This window comes from Equus caballus, chromosome 22 (genome assembly GCF_041296265.1).
Source record: "Equus caballus isolate H_3958 breed thoroughbred chromosome 22, TB-T2T, whole genome shotgun sequence".
Lineage (NCBI taxonomy): Eukaryota > Metazoa > Chordata > Mammalia > Perissodactyla > Equidae > Equus > Equus caballus.
In genome coordinates, this window is record NC_091705.1 from 50428045 (window position 1) to 50441956 (window position 13912).

The window sequence follows — 13912 nt, forward strand, 5'->3', positions numbered from 1 at the left end:
TTCCAGGGCAGTGTCTCCACAACAGGGAAAGAGGCAAGGACCCAGCCTCTGATCCGGGGGAAGGGGGCACGAGGCCCACGAGGCTTTGGGGACGGAGTGGAGGTTTAGGTCTTAGATCAGACTGCAGCTGACAGGTGTTGAAGTGGGAGACCAGTTAGAGAGTGGCCTTGGCAAGCCGACTCTGCCGGCCTGTTCAGGGACAGGAGAGATGGAGAGGAGAGGTGAGGGGCTCTCCCGAGCCAGGGCCCCTAACACTGAGGGTGGGGGTGGGGAATCGACTCCTTTCCAGCCCAGGCGCCTGACTGGGTGCCGGTGCCCCTCCTGAGACAGAAGATGGGGGGAGGCAGGTGTGGCCACAGGGCAGGGCTCTGTGCGGGGTCTGGTGGGATATTGGGAGATGCAGACCACACGGGAGAGGGCTGAGGCTGGGGGTCAGGGAGCCGTGGGCGAACCCTGGACACAGAGTGGAGGACAAGGTCTAGAGCCCCCTGCTCCCTCTCGAGGAGACTGGGCATCAGGATGTCCGACACGCATGTGGTGAGCGCCTGCGGCATACACATGGCTCTTCCTGAGCGCAAATTCCTAGCCCAGCCATGCCCAACATGCAAGGGGGCTGAGCACGAGGAGTGCCCAGTGCAGCCTCGAGGAGGAACGTGTAGACAGACCACACTCTCTCCAGTATGCAAGGACTCAGGCTTTGCTCCCAGCAGACCTGCGGCCAGCCCGTGGGGAGGAGCAGGGGTCCCTCTGTCTGCCCTGTGGGCTGTGTTAAGAGGCTGCACCCATGCTCTTTGACCCTCTTTAATATGCTTTCAATAATCAAAGAACCGGGTTTTGAGAGTGTTATGCAAGTCGCTGCAGGATAAAAGTTGAGACTGAAGGGGAACCTTGACCCAAGGCTGGAACAAAACAGCCTCCACCAGTGGGAGCTCCACAAACTCCCCGCCTGCAAGAACTCCCACCTTCCCCAGAGCTTGGTTCTGGATCCTTCTCTTCACCAGCACTGCTCCTCCCGGCGTTAATGTCCAGGCCAAGGCTGCAGGAACCAGTGCACACGACGTGGCCAGAGGCCGCCACAGAGTCCATACCGTGCAACTCCACTATCACGGTTTGGAACGTCGGAGGAAACAACATGGGCTTTGAGAGTCAGGGTCCTTGTTGCCCTTGGTCCAGGTGCTGGGTGCAGGGGTCCCCGCTGGGAACTCACCCTTCTGAGTGACGGGTGCTTCTCCGTGCACATCCTCTGTTGCAATAAATAGGGAGCTAAGGAGTGTGCTGCCATACCCTTCCTGTGGGGTCTCACCTGGGGCCACTCCTGCCACGGTATCTGTGGGCAGCTCAGATCTGATGGCCCAGGACACAATTCTAGGGGGCACCACCATCCACCCAGCTGCTCAGGCCAGCCTCCTGAGCTCCCCTTTCCCAAGACAGGTCCCCTCCACCCGTCTTGGGCCATGGTGACCACACTGCTCTGGCCCTGGGCCCTCTTCGGTCCTCCTACTGCCCGCTCCATGCTGTGATCTCCAGCTCGCTGAAGCACTGACACCACCCGGCCCTCTCGTGCTCTCTGTCCCTGGACAGGGCTGTGCCGTCACTACTAGCCCGACACCGTCTACTCCTGAGACTGCTTGTTGGCTGGTTCACAGGCCCCGGAGCAGGAGTCTTGTGCCTTGCTCAGAGGAGTCAGCTCCACATGCCACAGAGTCTCCAGCCCCAGCCGCTCCACAGCTGAGGACATGGGAGTGGGGAGCAGCCATCCACCAGGTTTGCAGCGCCCCTGAGTGTCCCCGCAGAAGGCAGTGGCGGCAGAGCCTCCACCAAAAACACAGGTGAGGAAGAGCCACAGCGTGGCTGAGGGCTTTCCTCCTGACGGGTGTAGGGAGCTTCAAGGCATCGTTAGCAGAGGTATGGCAGACAAGTGACCCCTAGAAAGAGCTGTGTGGAGCCCGAGGCACAATGGATCCACAGCCTCTGCTCTCGGTCTGGACGGTCAAGGCCCTGTCACCAACAGCAGTCCCCACAGCTGTCCTGCTTCCAACTCGGGACCAACCAGAGAAAGCCGCATGTGCTCCCCACACAACTCTGGGACGCCCATCTCCTGCGGGCCGCCCGCCATCCCTCTTCCCCACAGGCCTCCCCGCCACCCGCCCTTGCCCGAAACAGCTGCCCCACCCCACAGGGAGCACCTCTGCTTGTTCTCCACCAGGGACTTGAGGGTGACAATCCCGCAGGCAGGGAACAGCTGCTGGAGACGTGGCAGGAAGACCCCCAGCTCTGGGCACCAGCAGGAGCTCCCACCGGGGACAGGAGCAGGGTGGAGAGAGGGCAGGCAGCCCCAGCCAGATGTCGGGGAAGGTTCACATCCCGACTGTGCCACCCTCTCCTGCCCGGCTGCCCCAGCTCAGCGGTATGCACAGGGGTTGGCCCTTCACACATCAGCACAGCAGCCCCACACGCCGTCTCAGGACCCAGTGTCTCAGCACTGCCACGTTACAAGTTAAGTCCGACCGCACGCAGAGACGTGAGGACCTGCAGCACATGCTCCACGGGCCGTGGCCACAGGTCAGGGCGACGACATGCCTTGGCCTCTGGAAGACGCTGCACACAGGAGAAAGAGGACGCCAGCAGAACCTCTGCTGTTAAAAACAGCTGTGACCTCGGGGCCCCCAGAGCACTTTCTCCAGGGCAGATGTCGGAGTGTGAGCACACGTGAGCCAACACTGCAGGCAGTGGGCACGCACTTACACGTGACTGGAGCATGAGCACACGTGAGCCGGCACTGCAGGGAGCGGGCATGTGCTTACATGTGACTGGAGCGTGAGCACATGTGAGCCAGCACTGCAGGCAGCGGGCAGGCGTTTACATGTGATTTGACCCCCCTACAACCTGTCATCACAAGAAACAAATTATGAAAAACGTTTTTATTTTAAATCAAAGTACCGAGCGGATACTTGCAAAACAACATACAAAGTAGAACTCAGATGCTTCCCTTCCCCAGGCTGCCTCTGAGCACCGACGGGAAAAACCAAACCTGACCCTGCCTTCCCAGCATTCAATGCACAGGCACTGGGACAGCCTGTCGCTCTGCCCCAAGGAGACTGGAGGTGGGGCGCGGGCTGGCGCCCACAGAGCGCACTGACCCCGTCCCCAGTGGCTGTTTCCTCGAGGACGGCGGACCCCTCCCCGCAGCCTGGGGCTTGAGCCCTGCCAGACACGGATGTCCACGAGTGAGCGGACCTAGGGAGTACTGGACACAGCCTCCCAGCCCTGCATCCGAACGTCCCAGGATGGAGTAAGGGGCTGGGTGTTGATTCTGAAGCTGTGTGTGATTCCGTGTAGATGGCTCTGAAGTGAACTTTCCGTCCAGCACTCCCGGTACAAGCGGGCTCCTCCAACTCTGACAAAGGCTCCACGGGCAAGACAGTTTTATCAGCGACATGGTATTAATACAGTCTGAGCTGGTGTGGACGGGTGGGCGGGCCAGGGGTACCCACACACAGGGTCACACTCCACGTGTAACAGGATTCATGACTCAGTGAAGATGAGCTTAAAAAAGGAGTATGTACACCGACGAGTAAAGAGCACGCTGCAACCAGCTGGCCCATGACAACAGCAGACAAAACATAACAAAGAAAACAAAACAACAACCTCAGTAGCTTGACGTGGGGCGAGGCCCTCTGAGGGGGTTCTGGGGCACTTGATGGGCGGAAGGACGGACAGAAGGAGCCCAGTTCTCTTCAGAGCATGAGGTGGGGTGGTGGCTTTTCTCGGGGGCCCCTCCCCCACTGTGGGTGGCAGCGGTGACAGAGCTGGCAGGTCGTCTAGGGGTGGCCGGGGACCCTGCTGGCGACAGCTTAAGGCCTACAGAGCGGCCCCTGCCTGGTCTTCCTGAGTCCAAAATGAGAACTGCAGATGCCCAGGAACAGCCCTTCCCAGGAGCACCCAGGTCCCCACCTTGAGGGGAATGGCCCGGCCGAGCCTGCCAGGCAGCCGCCTCACACATGCTGGGGCACCGGTGTCAGCCAGCAGGGTGCAGCCGCCTCCAGGTGGGGAGGCGTGGGGGGTCCCAGGCTGAGGCTGCTATGCTGGCCCCACCAGCAGGTTGAGCACAGGGGGCGACGATGAGCCCGTGATCTGAAGGGGCATCTCCACCCTGTGGGAACCCTCCACAGCTCCTGTCTTGTGCTAGTTAGGCTCCCACCCCCAGGACCAAAGCCCCAGGAGCACACCCGCCATCACACTCCCCTGGGGGGGCCAGTTCAGTGCTGGGGCCTCATAGGGGAGAACGGCAGACCTCCCCAGCACTTGGTCACCCACGGGCCATCCCAACAGCTGTTTTGTACAAAACACTCTGGAACCCAGAGCAGATTCAGGAAGCCTAGGCACTAAGCATCGTTTAGGTTGAAAATGCTACAAACTTGACTCTTCCTAGAAGCCTACTAAACAAGTCACTTAAAAACTCCCACAGTGCATGTACAGTGGCCCCTGAGCACCTGCCGGGTGAGGGGAGGTGGGTGTCCCCATTCTCGCCTGTGGGCAGAGAGAGGAAGCGCGTGCTGCTCGTGGCCTTCAGCCCCCTCTGCTCAGGCGGGTGCCCCTGGGCTCTGCACCCCAACCCCTGGGTGCCCGGGAGCCCCCAGACCTGAACCACGTGCAGACCTGCGGCCCCAGTGATGCCTGTTCCAGAGATGAGGAACAGGATGTGGCTGCACTAAACCTACAGAAAACTGTGGGAAGAAACCAAATCCATAGGATCCACGGGTTTCCACACTTGGGGACGGTTCCCAAGACAAGTGCTAGTCACGTGCCCCCAGGCAGCGCAGGCCTGCGGGTCTACAGGCACCCCCTCCCTGGCTGCTCCTGGCACCCGGCTGCACCTAGGCCTTGTCCCCTCCGCCTGGCTCCTGATCAAGGCCCAATGTGTAAACAGTATTAATAAGCAACAGATGGAAAAATATATTTCCCAAGAAAGAAGGGGAGAAGCTCAGAACGCGGGACAGGCGCCAGAGGCAGCTGCATTTTTGTCCCTCTCTCTTCTCTCCACTGTTTCGGTGGCTCCTCTTTGGTTCAGCAGCCCCACGTGACCCTCCAGACGCTGGTGCCATGTTCTGCCGGCCACGGCCTGAGGAGAGGCAGCCATCCCTGTGCCTGAGAGGGGCCTCGCCCTCTGCTGATGGCTACTTGTGCTCATGGCCCTCCGCCAGGGCGGCCACCTCAATGGTGGCTGTGTGCTCCTCAGGCCCCGGGGCAGCCACAGCGCTCTCCATGGCCCCCGTGGGCACTGTCACAATGGTGCTGCCCCCGGGTGACACCTGGGCCACGTTCTGCAGGGTGGGGCCTAGGCCGGGCAGGGTGAGCAGCTGCAGCGGGCTCACCACCTTGACCACAGTGCTGCCGTCCTGCATGGCAGCCGTGCTCAGCACCGTGAGACTGGACGCGTCCGGGTGGATCTCCACCGCACTAGGAAAGGTGGTGCCCGATGAGGCCAGCACTGTGTAGCCCCCAAGCAGTGGTGAGGCCGGGGAGCTGGCAGGAGCAGCCTGGGGGGAGCCCTTGCCCAGCAGAGGGGATGGCAAGGTGGACACCACTTTGCCAAGCGGCACGCTGGTCAGCTGGGAGACAGGCACGCCCGGGGCGAGGGCGATCTGCGCGGACTGGGCGAGCACCTGAGAGGCGATGGCAGCCGGCCCGGACGTGGCCCTTGCGAGCCGGGGCCGCTTCACGGGGGGTGGCAGGGAGACGGGCGTCAGCGTCATGAGCACATTGCTCAGGTGCTGCGACTTGTGCTTGAGCTCCTTGGCCCGTCGGCGGTGCTCGTCACACTGCTGCTCCAGGGCTGTGGGTGGACGGGGCAGAGCATCAGTGCAGGTATGTGGAGACAGAGCGTAAGACCATGCACACCCTGCGCTGACCCGGGGCCTGCCCTGACCCAGGGACCTGTCCCGCCAAGGCAGCAGAAATGCCGTCTCAAAGGCAGCACCTCTGAGCTGCCAGACCCGCCCATTCTCCTCAACAGCACCCTCCCTTTGCAGGGAAAGTTGCTCTTGTGACATATTAAGATAAAAACAGGTCAAACCAGCCCACTTTACACGTGCGCACACACATGCACACCCCCATAAGTCCAGGCACCAGGGGCACGCTGGGGAAGAGGCACAGAGGTCAAAGGTGAGCTCTGGGGGTCACAGTCGGCCTTTGCCGCGTCTCTAGTTGGCTCTTAGAAGTAACTATGTAGTGAGTCACCAAAGCACAAGACAAGTGACTATGCTCTCCACATGGCGGTCTGACTACGGCGGTCCAGGCACCACTGACTCCCTGCATGGCAGCACTAAGCACGTTCCTGGTCTGTCCAGGACTTCACACTCTGCCTCCACAGCCCTCTAAGGAAAAGCTCCCCTGCGTGGCTGTGACTAGGGACAGTCGTGCAGGCACACAGCCCAGAGAGGCAAGCCCTAGCCGCCAAGCCTGACTCTACCGCCTGGACGCACCCGCCAGGTCGCGGGCGTACTGCTCCCGTGAACGGTCCATCTGGCACTTGTGGCTGGCCAGCACCTTCTTCACCAGATCCAGCATGCCGAAGTTCTGCACGATGTTGTTGAGGAGGACGGCATCTTAAAGGGGCAAGGTGAGCACAGTGAGAACAGGACAGGACCAGGGCCGGCTCCTCGGGGCTCCAGACCAACCAGAGATGCCCAAGAAACACACACGCCAGCCTGGGAGAGGCGGGTCTTGCCTTCACCTCCTTCACCACCAGAAGCTCAGCCTAGCTTAGGACTCAGCTCCCTCCCAGTGGAAAGGCCTGGAGGGAGACGCTGCTGGGCTCAGCTCGCAGCTGCAAGGAGCAGGCTGCACCCGGTGGCATCCTGAGGTAGCCAGCCATCCTGCCGCTGCTCAGGAGTAGAACGAGGCCCCAGGGGCGGCACCCACCAAGGCCAGGGCAGACACACAGCCCCCTTACCTCGCAGTTGCAGGGGAGGATCCTGCACCCGCTGCTGCAGGCCTTTCATGGTCTCCACCAGCTCCTGGTGGAACTCCTGTATGACCTCGTCCAGCAGGCCAGCGTCCTTGAGCCCTCGCCAGAAAGCAAAGGTGTCATCTGTGAGGGAAGGAGAGGCTCAGAGAGCAGGAAGAGTCCTACATGGGCAGCCTCACCAGGGGCTTCCAACCACAGGGAGGAGCAAAGGACTGCCAGGGGGACACAGCTCTGGGGGTCAGCAGCATCCCCCTCCCACTGAGCTGGGCCTCAGTCAGCCTAGCCGTGTTCACATGCGAAGTCCAGGGGGTCGGCCCACAGGAAATGGCACTGAACACAGCCTCCAAGCACCTGGGGGACAGCTGCTGGTGCCCGGCCAAAGGCAGAGCTCCCCCCACTGCAGGGCCACTTTCTCCAAGAAGGTGATTCCACCGGCCCTGCCTGCATCTGCCTGAGGGTGAGCACCGGGGGGAGCCTTGCTCTGTTGCCGAGCACACCCGACTCCTGCCCCAGGCCCTCCACCCACAAGAAGCCCCGGGAAGGACCGGTACCTCCGATGGCCGTGGTCCAGTCGCTGGGGTCCTCGCAGGTCTCTATGGTGATGGTGGCAGGAGACCCATTCACTGCAACAAGATGGAACAGCGGTCAGCCTCGCCCGCCTAACCTATCCCCAAAATATGAGCTCTGAATCTCTCCTTTGCACCAATTTTCACAAAACTGACACAAACGTGCACTAGTGCGACAAAGGACTGACTTGCCTCACACTTGAAATTTATTTTCAAAATTTCCAATCACAGACACTTTCAAACACAAAGAAGAACTAAAAGATCTCCTCGAGCCCATCACACAGTCTCAACAGCTCTCAACATTTTGCTCTTTCCATTGCATTTATAACTTCCCCAGGAGCTTCCAGGACTCGACAGTTAGGCGCCAGATGGTAGCTCCTCCGCCTGTCTTCCTCTCCCGCGAGCGCGGCACAGGCCCTGCTGCACGCTGAGTCCGTCGTGCCTGGACTTCTTCCTCCCCTTGCATCTCGTTTCACTGAAGCCACCATGTGTCTGGGTATCTCTTGTGTTTGCATTCTCTACATCAGAAGACGTGGGGCTTTGAGAGACAGATGCTATCCTCTTTGGCCTAATCGATTCCCGCCCTCGGGCCTGCAGCATGACCTGGATGCCCCTGGCTTGGCCATCTGGCGCTGTTTCTATTGGGACCAGGCTTTTAAACAAGCCTGGCAGCCGGCTGGTGTCTGCGTGAGCTTCTCCCCCTCATGCTGGCCTCTTCCACACCCGGCAAAGACAACATGCTGGGGAATATCACACACTGGGAATGATCGGGGGTACAAACGGATGTTTTCACTCTGAGCTGATACAAAACCCTTGACTAACTCCACAACAGGCGAGGCAGCTGCTCTCACAGACTCTGGCTGAAGAAACCACCACACAGATGAGTTTAAGTAAAGCGATAGACAGACTGGCCAAATCATCAAGGGAGAACAGAGTTCAAAGAACTAAATCCTAAACCCGACGTGCACTTCACCGGACACGTGCACTGACAGGAGCGCTCAGAGCCCGGCCCTTCCTCAGAGGTCAGTCTGCTTATGATGGGCTGCCTGTCATAAGACGGAGCAGAGGGTCTGAACCCAACAACCCAACGTGACCCTCAGTTCTCAGGAACTGAGTCCAAGTTCTCAGGAAAGCTACTGGCCCACCGGGAGTGGAACACATGTTCCAATGTGTCTCCAGGAGGAGGGGCTGGGCTGTGATCCGGCCCCTCCCCACACTGCCTCGCGCCGTCCAGGGAACCAGACCAGGACCCAGCCTGGGGCTTTGGTGCAGAAACGCCTCATCACTGCCAACTGTAACCACTGCACGAGGAAAGAGCTGACTGGCAACCTGTGTGTTCCCGGAGCGCCCAAGAAGGACCAAACCAGAGCAGCTGTCCGCACTGCAGCCGCCAGCCCACTCAGGCAGGGCGCAGGGAGCACATCTGGGGTAAACAGCAGGACCTCGCCTTTGCCCCCGGCCTCCCTCTCGTTCCTCCCAAGTACAGGGCAAGGCCTCCCAACTGACCACTGTCTGGTCAGTGATAAGGACGGTTCCTGGACACACGGCAGCACGCCCAAACTGACCCCATGGAGTGACAGTGTAGGGGCAACCCAAGTGACACCAGTGGAAATGCAACACTGGGATCATCCCTGGGTGACACGAACAGGGAGCTCAGGACCTGATTTCACTCTCACTACAGCTTTAAAGAGCATTTCTCTACTCAAAAACCTGGAAAGAACTCATAGTCCTTCTACAAGTCGGAGCAAGAGATATCAACAGGGAAGAACAGCTAAGCACGTCGGTGGAAACCCAAGCGGCAGGGAGCACGCGCGCACACACACAAGCAGAGCGCCAAGTGCTGCAGGAAGAGTGGGCCCCCAGCTGGGGCGCAGCTGCAAGGGGAGGGTGGGGGTTGGACGGGACATGAGGGGAGCCCCCGATGGGTCAAACTTGGTGGTGTGGGCACTGGACTTCGGCCTTACTGTTCTTATATGCTTCTCTACATGAGATATTATATTTTACAACAAAAATGGCTTAAAAAGAAAAAGTACTTTAATCTCCCTTGTGGATGAAAACAGCAACTCAGCCAGAGGTGGCCACCGACACCGTTGGCCCAGAGGGGACAGCAGGCTGCCATGTGTGCACGCACAGAGGCCCAAGCAGCAGGCACATTCACCTCCTGTTCACCTCTGCAGGCGGGAGCCAGAGTGGGGCTGGGTCATGCTGAGCCAGCAAGAGCAAAGCCTCAGCCCCAGCACGTACCATCAGCCGTGGCAGGCGTGAGCGGGATGTACTCGGCTGACGTGGGGCTGCTGAGGGACACGCGGGCTCCCGAGAGGTCGATCTTGGTGCTGCGGCAAGTGTTGGAGCAGACCTTGTCGTGCTGGTAGAAGTCTAGCTCCCCGGAGTCCATGATCTTCCTGTGGCAGAGGAGGGACAAGAGTGTCACCCGCTGCACCCAAGGCCGCGGCCAGGGCGCCTGCGAGCGCGACTGCAAGGAACGGGGTCTGGGAGCAGATCCCAGGAGAGGTGGTGGCTACAGAGTGGTTAACCAAGGCCAAGCCTTCAGGAGGCGGAGGTGGGCTCCACAGAAGCTCCCAGACAGGCCTCTGTCACCCCTCCAGCACAAAGCTCTGAGCCAGCACGGGGACTTGCTGCAGCCAGGCAGCTGGCCCTGGTGGCCTGTGTGTGACTGTGGCCACAGGCAGTGTAACTGCAATGGCCAGTGCCCCCAGGGAGAAATGGGGCCCTGACTGGCGGGTGTCCTCGAGATGCTGGTTGAGCACTGTGGGGCTAGGCCTTTCCAGGATGCTCTGCCATCCGCAGGCCCCCGGGGAGCAGACCCACAGCTAACAAAGGCACTGGCAGTGGCACAGCCGCGTGCTATACAGCCAACTGTGAAACAGAGAGGTGCCAAGCCCTTCAGGAGGAGGCTTGCCCTCTGCCCACACACGAAAACCAGGACCCGGTGCCTCTGGCTTCCTGCAATCTCCAGGCTGCATCACTTCCGGTCCTCAGTTTTATCAGCAAGGGAATTCCCCCTCTGCACGTCCTCTGCCTTCCTGGAGGGCCCTTCCCAGGCCCTTCCCTCTGCCTCACACGTCTCAACACGCGCACCTTGACCAGTGCAAGGGTCACACAGCTCTGCAGAGTCAGGGCTCCAACCACGGGCTACAGGCACTCCCCGGGCAGCAAAGGCACAGCCAAGGGCAGCAGGAGCCGCTTCGAGAACAAACGCGTGGAGGACAGCAGCCCCTCCGGCAGCACAGCAAACCAACTCAGCCACACCAGACACCGTCAAACACGGCTGGCGTCTCCAGGCAGACAGGCAGCAGGCCTGCGGGGATGGGCACAGGCAGGAGGGCGGGAAGGCTGGTCAGAAGGCCAGGCCACATCAGGAGGGGCTAACATCACCACCAGAGCAGAAAGTGTGAGTGTGGGACCTGGGAGGTGGCCTCTGGGGTGAACTAAAAGCCTGGATAGCGTCTGTCCTAGGCTTCTCAGAAGGCATCCTCCTCCTTGTGTTGCAGTTGACAGGAAGAGGTCAGAGGCCATCCGAGACAGGGCACACACACCCAGGGCGGCCACAGAGCAGACACTGGCCCTAACACCAGCCCCAGCAGCTTCCCACAGACAGGAGCGAGAGGTCCCATGGAGGCCGGTATGGCCACTGGAGCCTGAGGAGTGACCCCTGGACCCTCAGCGTTCTCAGACCTGATGTCTACGTGAGGTAGCTGAGAACTGGCCCAAACCTTCCCACAAATTCCTAATGAATTTCAGAGGGAAAGGAAGTGTGTGGGGAGAACGTGGACGCCTGACCCCAGAGCACGCCCCCACTGAAGGCCGCAAGGGGCGCCAGCACTGCCGAGTCCACAACAGGCTGAGCAACCATCCAGACTCGAGGAGACTGAGATGCAGCCACCAAACGCAGATGCGGTCTAGACAGGACCCTCACCAGGCAGACTGGCCATGCCAGGAAAGACAGTGCAGACAACCAGCCAGACGAACACGCACCGCAGGCTAGAGAGAAGCAGGCCGTGGACCTGGCTCTCCCAGGCTGGCGACTGTGGTGGAAAGCCAGGAGCACGTTCTCATCCAGAGGCAGGAGGCTGCTCACCAATGACCTGTGTGCTTTGCATGTCCACTTCAGTAAGGAGTAATGCACATAAAGAAGAGCACAGAGGCTATGTTGAGAGATGACGCCTGGGGGCCCGTATGACGTGCAAACACTTATTACACTGTTAATATTTTACTGATGAAGTAGTCACAAGTTCCGCCAGGTAAAGAATTGGTGGAATCAAAATGAGACAAAAAACCCTCCACGTCTGACAGCGTTGCATGCAGGCTGGAGAGTGGGCCGGGCAGCCCCTGGGGATGCTACTGACTCTCATGTCCAAAATGTGCCTCCCTTTCAAAAACCAAGAAACAATGAAACAGCAGTGGCTACTGTGCTTCCGCCAGGAGGGGCGCATGACAGTCACGGGCACTTGAAGCTGTGTGGCTCGCCCGCCTCACCCACCTGAGCATGATGCCATTCATGCGGATGGCTCTCTTCCAGTCCTTCAGGGTGGACTTGCCGGCCAGGTGCACGAACTCCTTCGGACTGATGACGTGCTCGTCGTACTGTAGAGGGAAGCGCAGCAGCACAGGGTCAGGATGCAGCCCCTCCCTGCCCTTCTTTCTCGCCGGGCCTCCCGTCTGGAGCCCAGCCTGGGGAAGGGGCACAGACGGCGGGCAGAGCACCATGGCCCAGAGGAACAGCAGGCTGGCTCTCAATCTAACATTTAGGATTCAGCCAGCGGCAATCTTGATTTGGGAAAAAGAACAAGTCAGGGAGCAAAAGGGACGGCCCCCCTGCACAGGGGCTGGAGTGCGGAGCTGGCCTCCTCCTGTCAGCAGTGGCAGGCACTGCCCACGCCCAGGGGGGGAGCTGAGCACCTGGCGCTGTCTGCCTAAGGACACACCAGACACCAGGGCCAGGGGAGAGCTGAGGCAACCCCGCCATTCAGGGAGATGTGGTGCTCTCCCTGCAGATGGGAGTCAGCAAACCTTCTTAGGAGTGATTCATTCAACAAACAGCATACAGATGGACCCCAACTTAGAACGGTTCCACCTAGAATCTTTCAACTTTACCATGGTGCAAAAGCAATGCGCATTCAGCAGAAAGTGTACTTCAAATTTTCATCGTTTCCCAGGCTAGTGACATTCGGTACGATGCTGTCTGGTGATGCTGGGCTGTGGCAGGCGCAGCTCCCGGCCAGCCTGCCCTCAAAAGGGTGAACAACCAATACACTGACAACCACGCTGGACCAGACGGCTTTCACTTTCAGTCCAGGACTCAATCAATTACACGAGATACTTGACACTTTATTATAAAACAAGCTTTGTGTTGGTGATTCTGCCACCTGCAGGCTCATGTCGGCGTTCTGAGCACTGAGGGAGGTGGGGCTGAGACAGGAGGCTGGGTAGGTTAGTGGTGCTAAATTCATTTTCAACTTAGAGTATTTCAAACTTATGATGGGTTTATCAGGACATAACTCCACCATAACCTGAGGAAGACCTGCGCATGTCTTAGATGAAAATAACCTGAGACAGAGAGTACCAGATGAACTGTGAGTGCCCCTCACCCGGCCCAGCCCACTCCGAACAGTGCCCTTCACAGCACAGAACACGCCGAACTCTCGCACTGAGACGCACAGACATCCTTTTCAAAGTCAGGGGGCTGTCCTCCCCACTCACAGGGTTCTGGGGCCTGCTAGTTTCACCCAATGTTGGAGCTCAGCTGGCCTGAGAAGGTAAAATATCCTATTCAATCTTGTTAAATGAGCATTTATTAGAACCAAAGAATCAAAATAAAACTCTGTTTACTTAGAAAACAAGCAGGCTGCAGATGGAGTCACTGAGTCTCAGCAGAGACAGAAACAAAAGCTCCAACTGTGGCCTGGACGCACCACTGGACCCAGGCCAGGGCACTGGGGCTGCCTCCAGGGCCTCCCCTCCCTAGGCCCTCCCCTCCCTGAGACCTCCCCTCCCGGGGGCGACTTCCTCTCAAGGTGCCCTGCTGTCTGTGTTCAGGTCTAACCCAGATGATCCTGCCACCAATGCCTCAGCTCCTGAGTCTCCATCAGCTTGGGTCATGGCAAAAGCAACCAGCTGGAGAAGCCCTGCTGAAGGAAGTCATCTTCCCCATTTCCTGAGCATCTGCACACTGCCTCCCTGAGCCCAGGAAGCCAGTGAACCCTTCACTTGGCTGTTTGGGAGATGGGCTCTGAGCCCAGGCAGGCGGAGTCGGAAGACCTCTCTGGCCACTGGCCCAAGCCAGCAGGAAGTTCACACGGTGCCCAGGCTCTGCACACCCCCACATGTGAGCCCATCTCTGGCCATTGCCTCTGGC

General features: G+C 59.4%; 1 protein-coding gene across 14 annotated transcripts in view; it reads right to left on the reverse strand.

The window, feature by feature from the left end:
* Positions 1–2906: 2906 nt before the first annotated feature.
* GMEB2 (glucocorticoid modulatory element binding protein 2) overlaps positions 2907–13912 on the reverse strand; it is a 32557-nt gene continuing 21551 nt past the window's right edge. For all 14 annotated transcript variants that reach the window (XM_070247542.1, XM_023626934.2, XM_070247541.1 and 11 more), the window contains 6 exons: positions 12038–12141; positions 9781–9938; positions 7522–7593; positions 6956–7093; positions 6486–6608; positions 2907–5836 (listed from right to left, as the gene is read on the reverse strand). In XM_070247542.1, coding sequence (XP_070103643.1) covers positions 5178–5836; positions 6486–6608; positions 6956–7093; positions 7522–7593; positions 9781–9938; positions 12038–12141 — 1254 coding nt within the window. In that variant the 3' untranslated portion in view covers positions 2907–5177. The remainder of the gene's footprint in view (positions 5837–6485; positions 6609–6955; positions 7094–7521; positions 7594–9780; positions 9939–12037; positions 12142–13912) is intronic.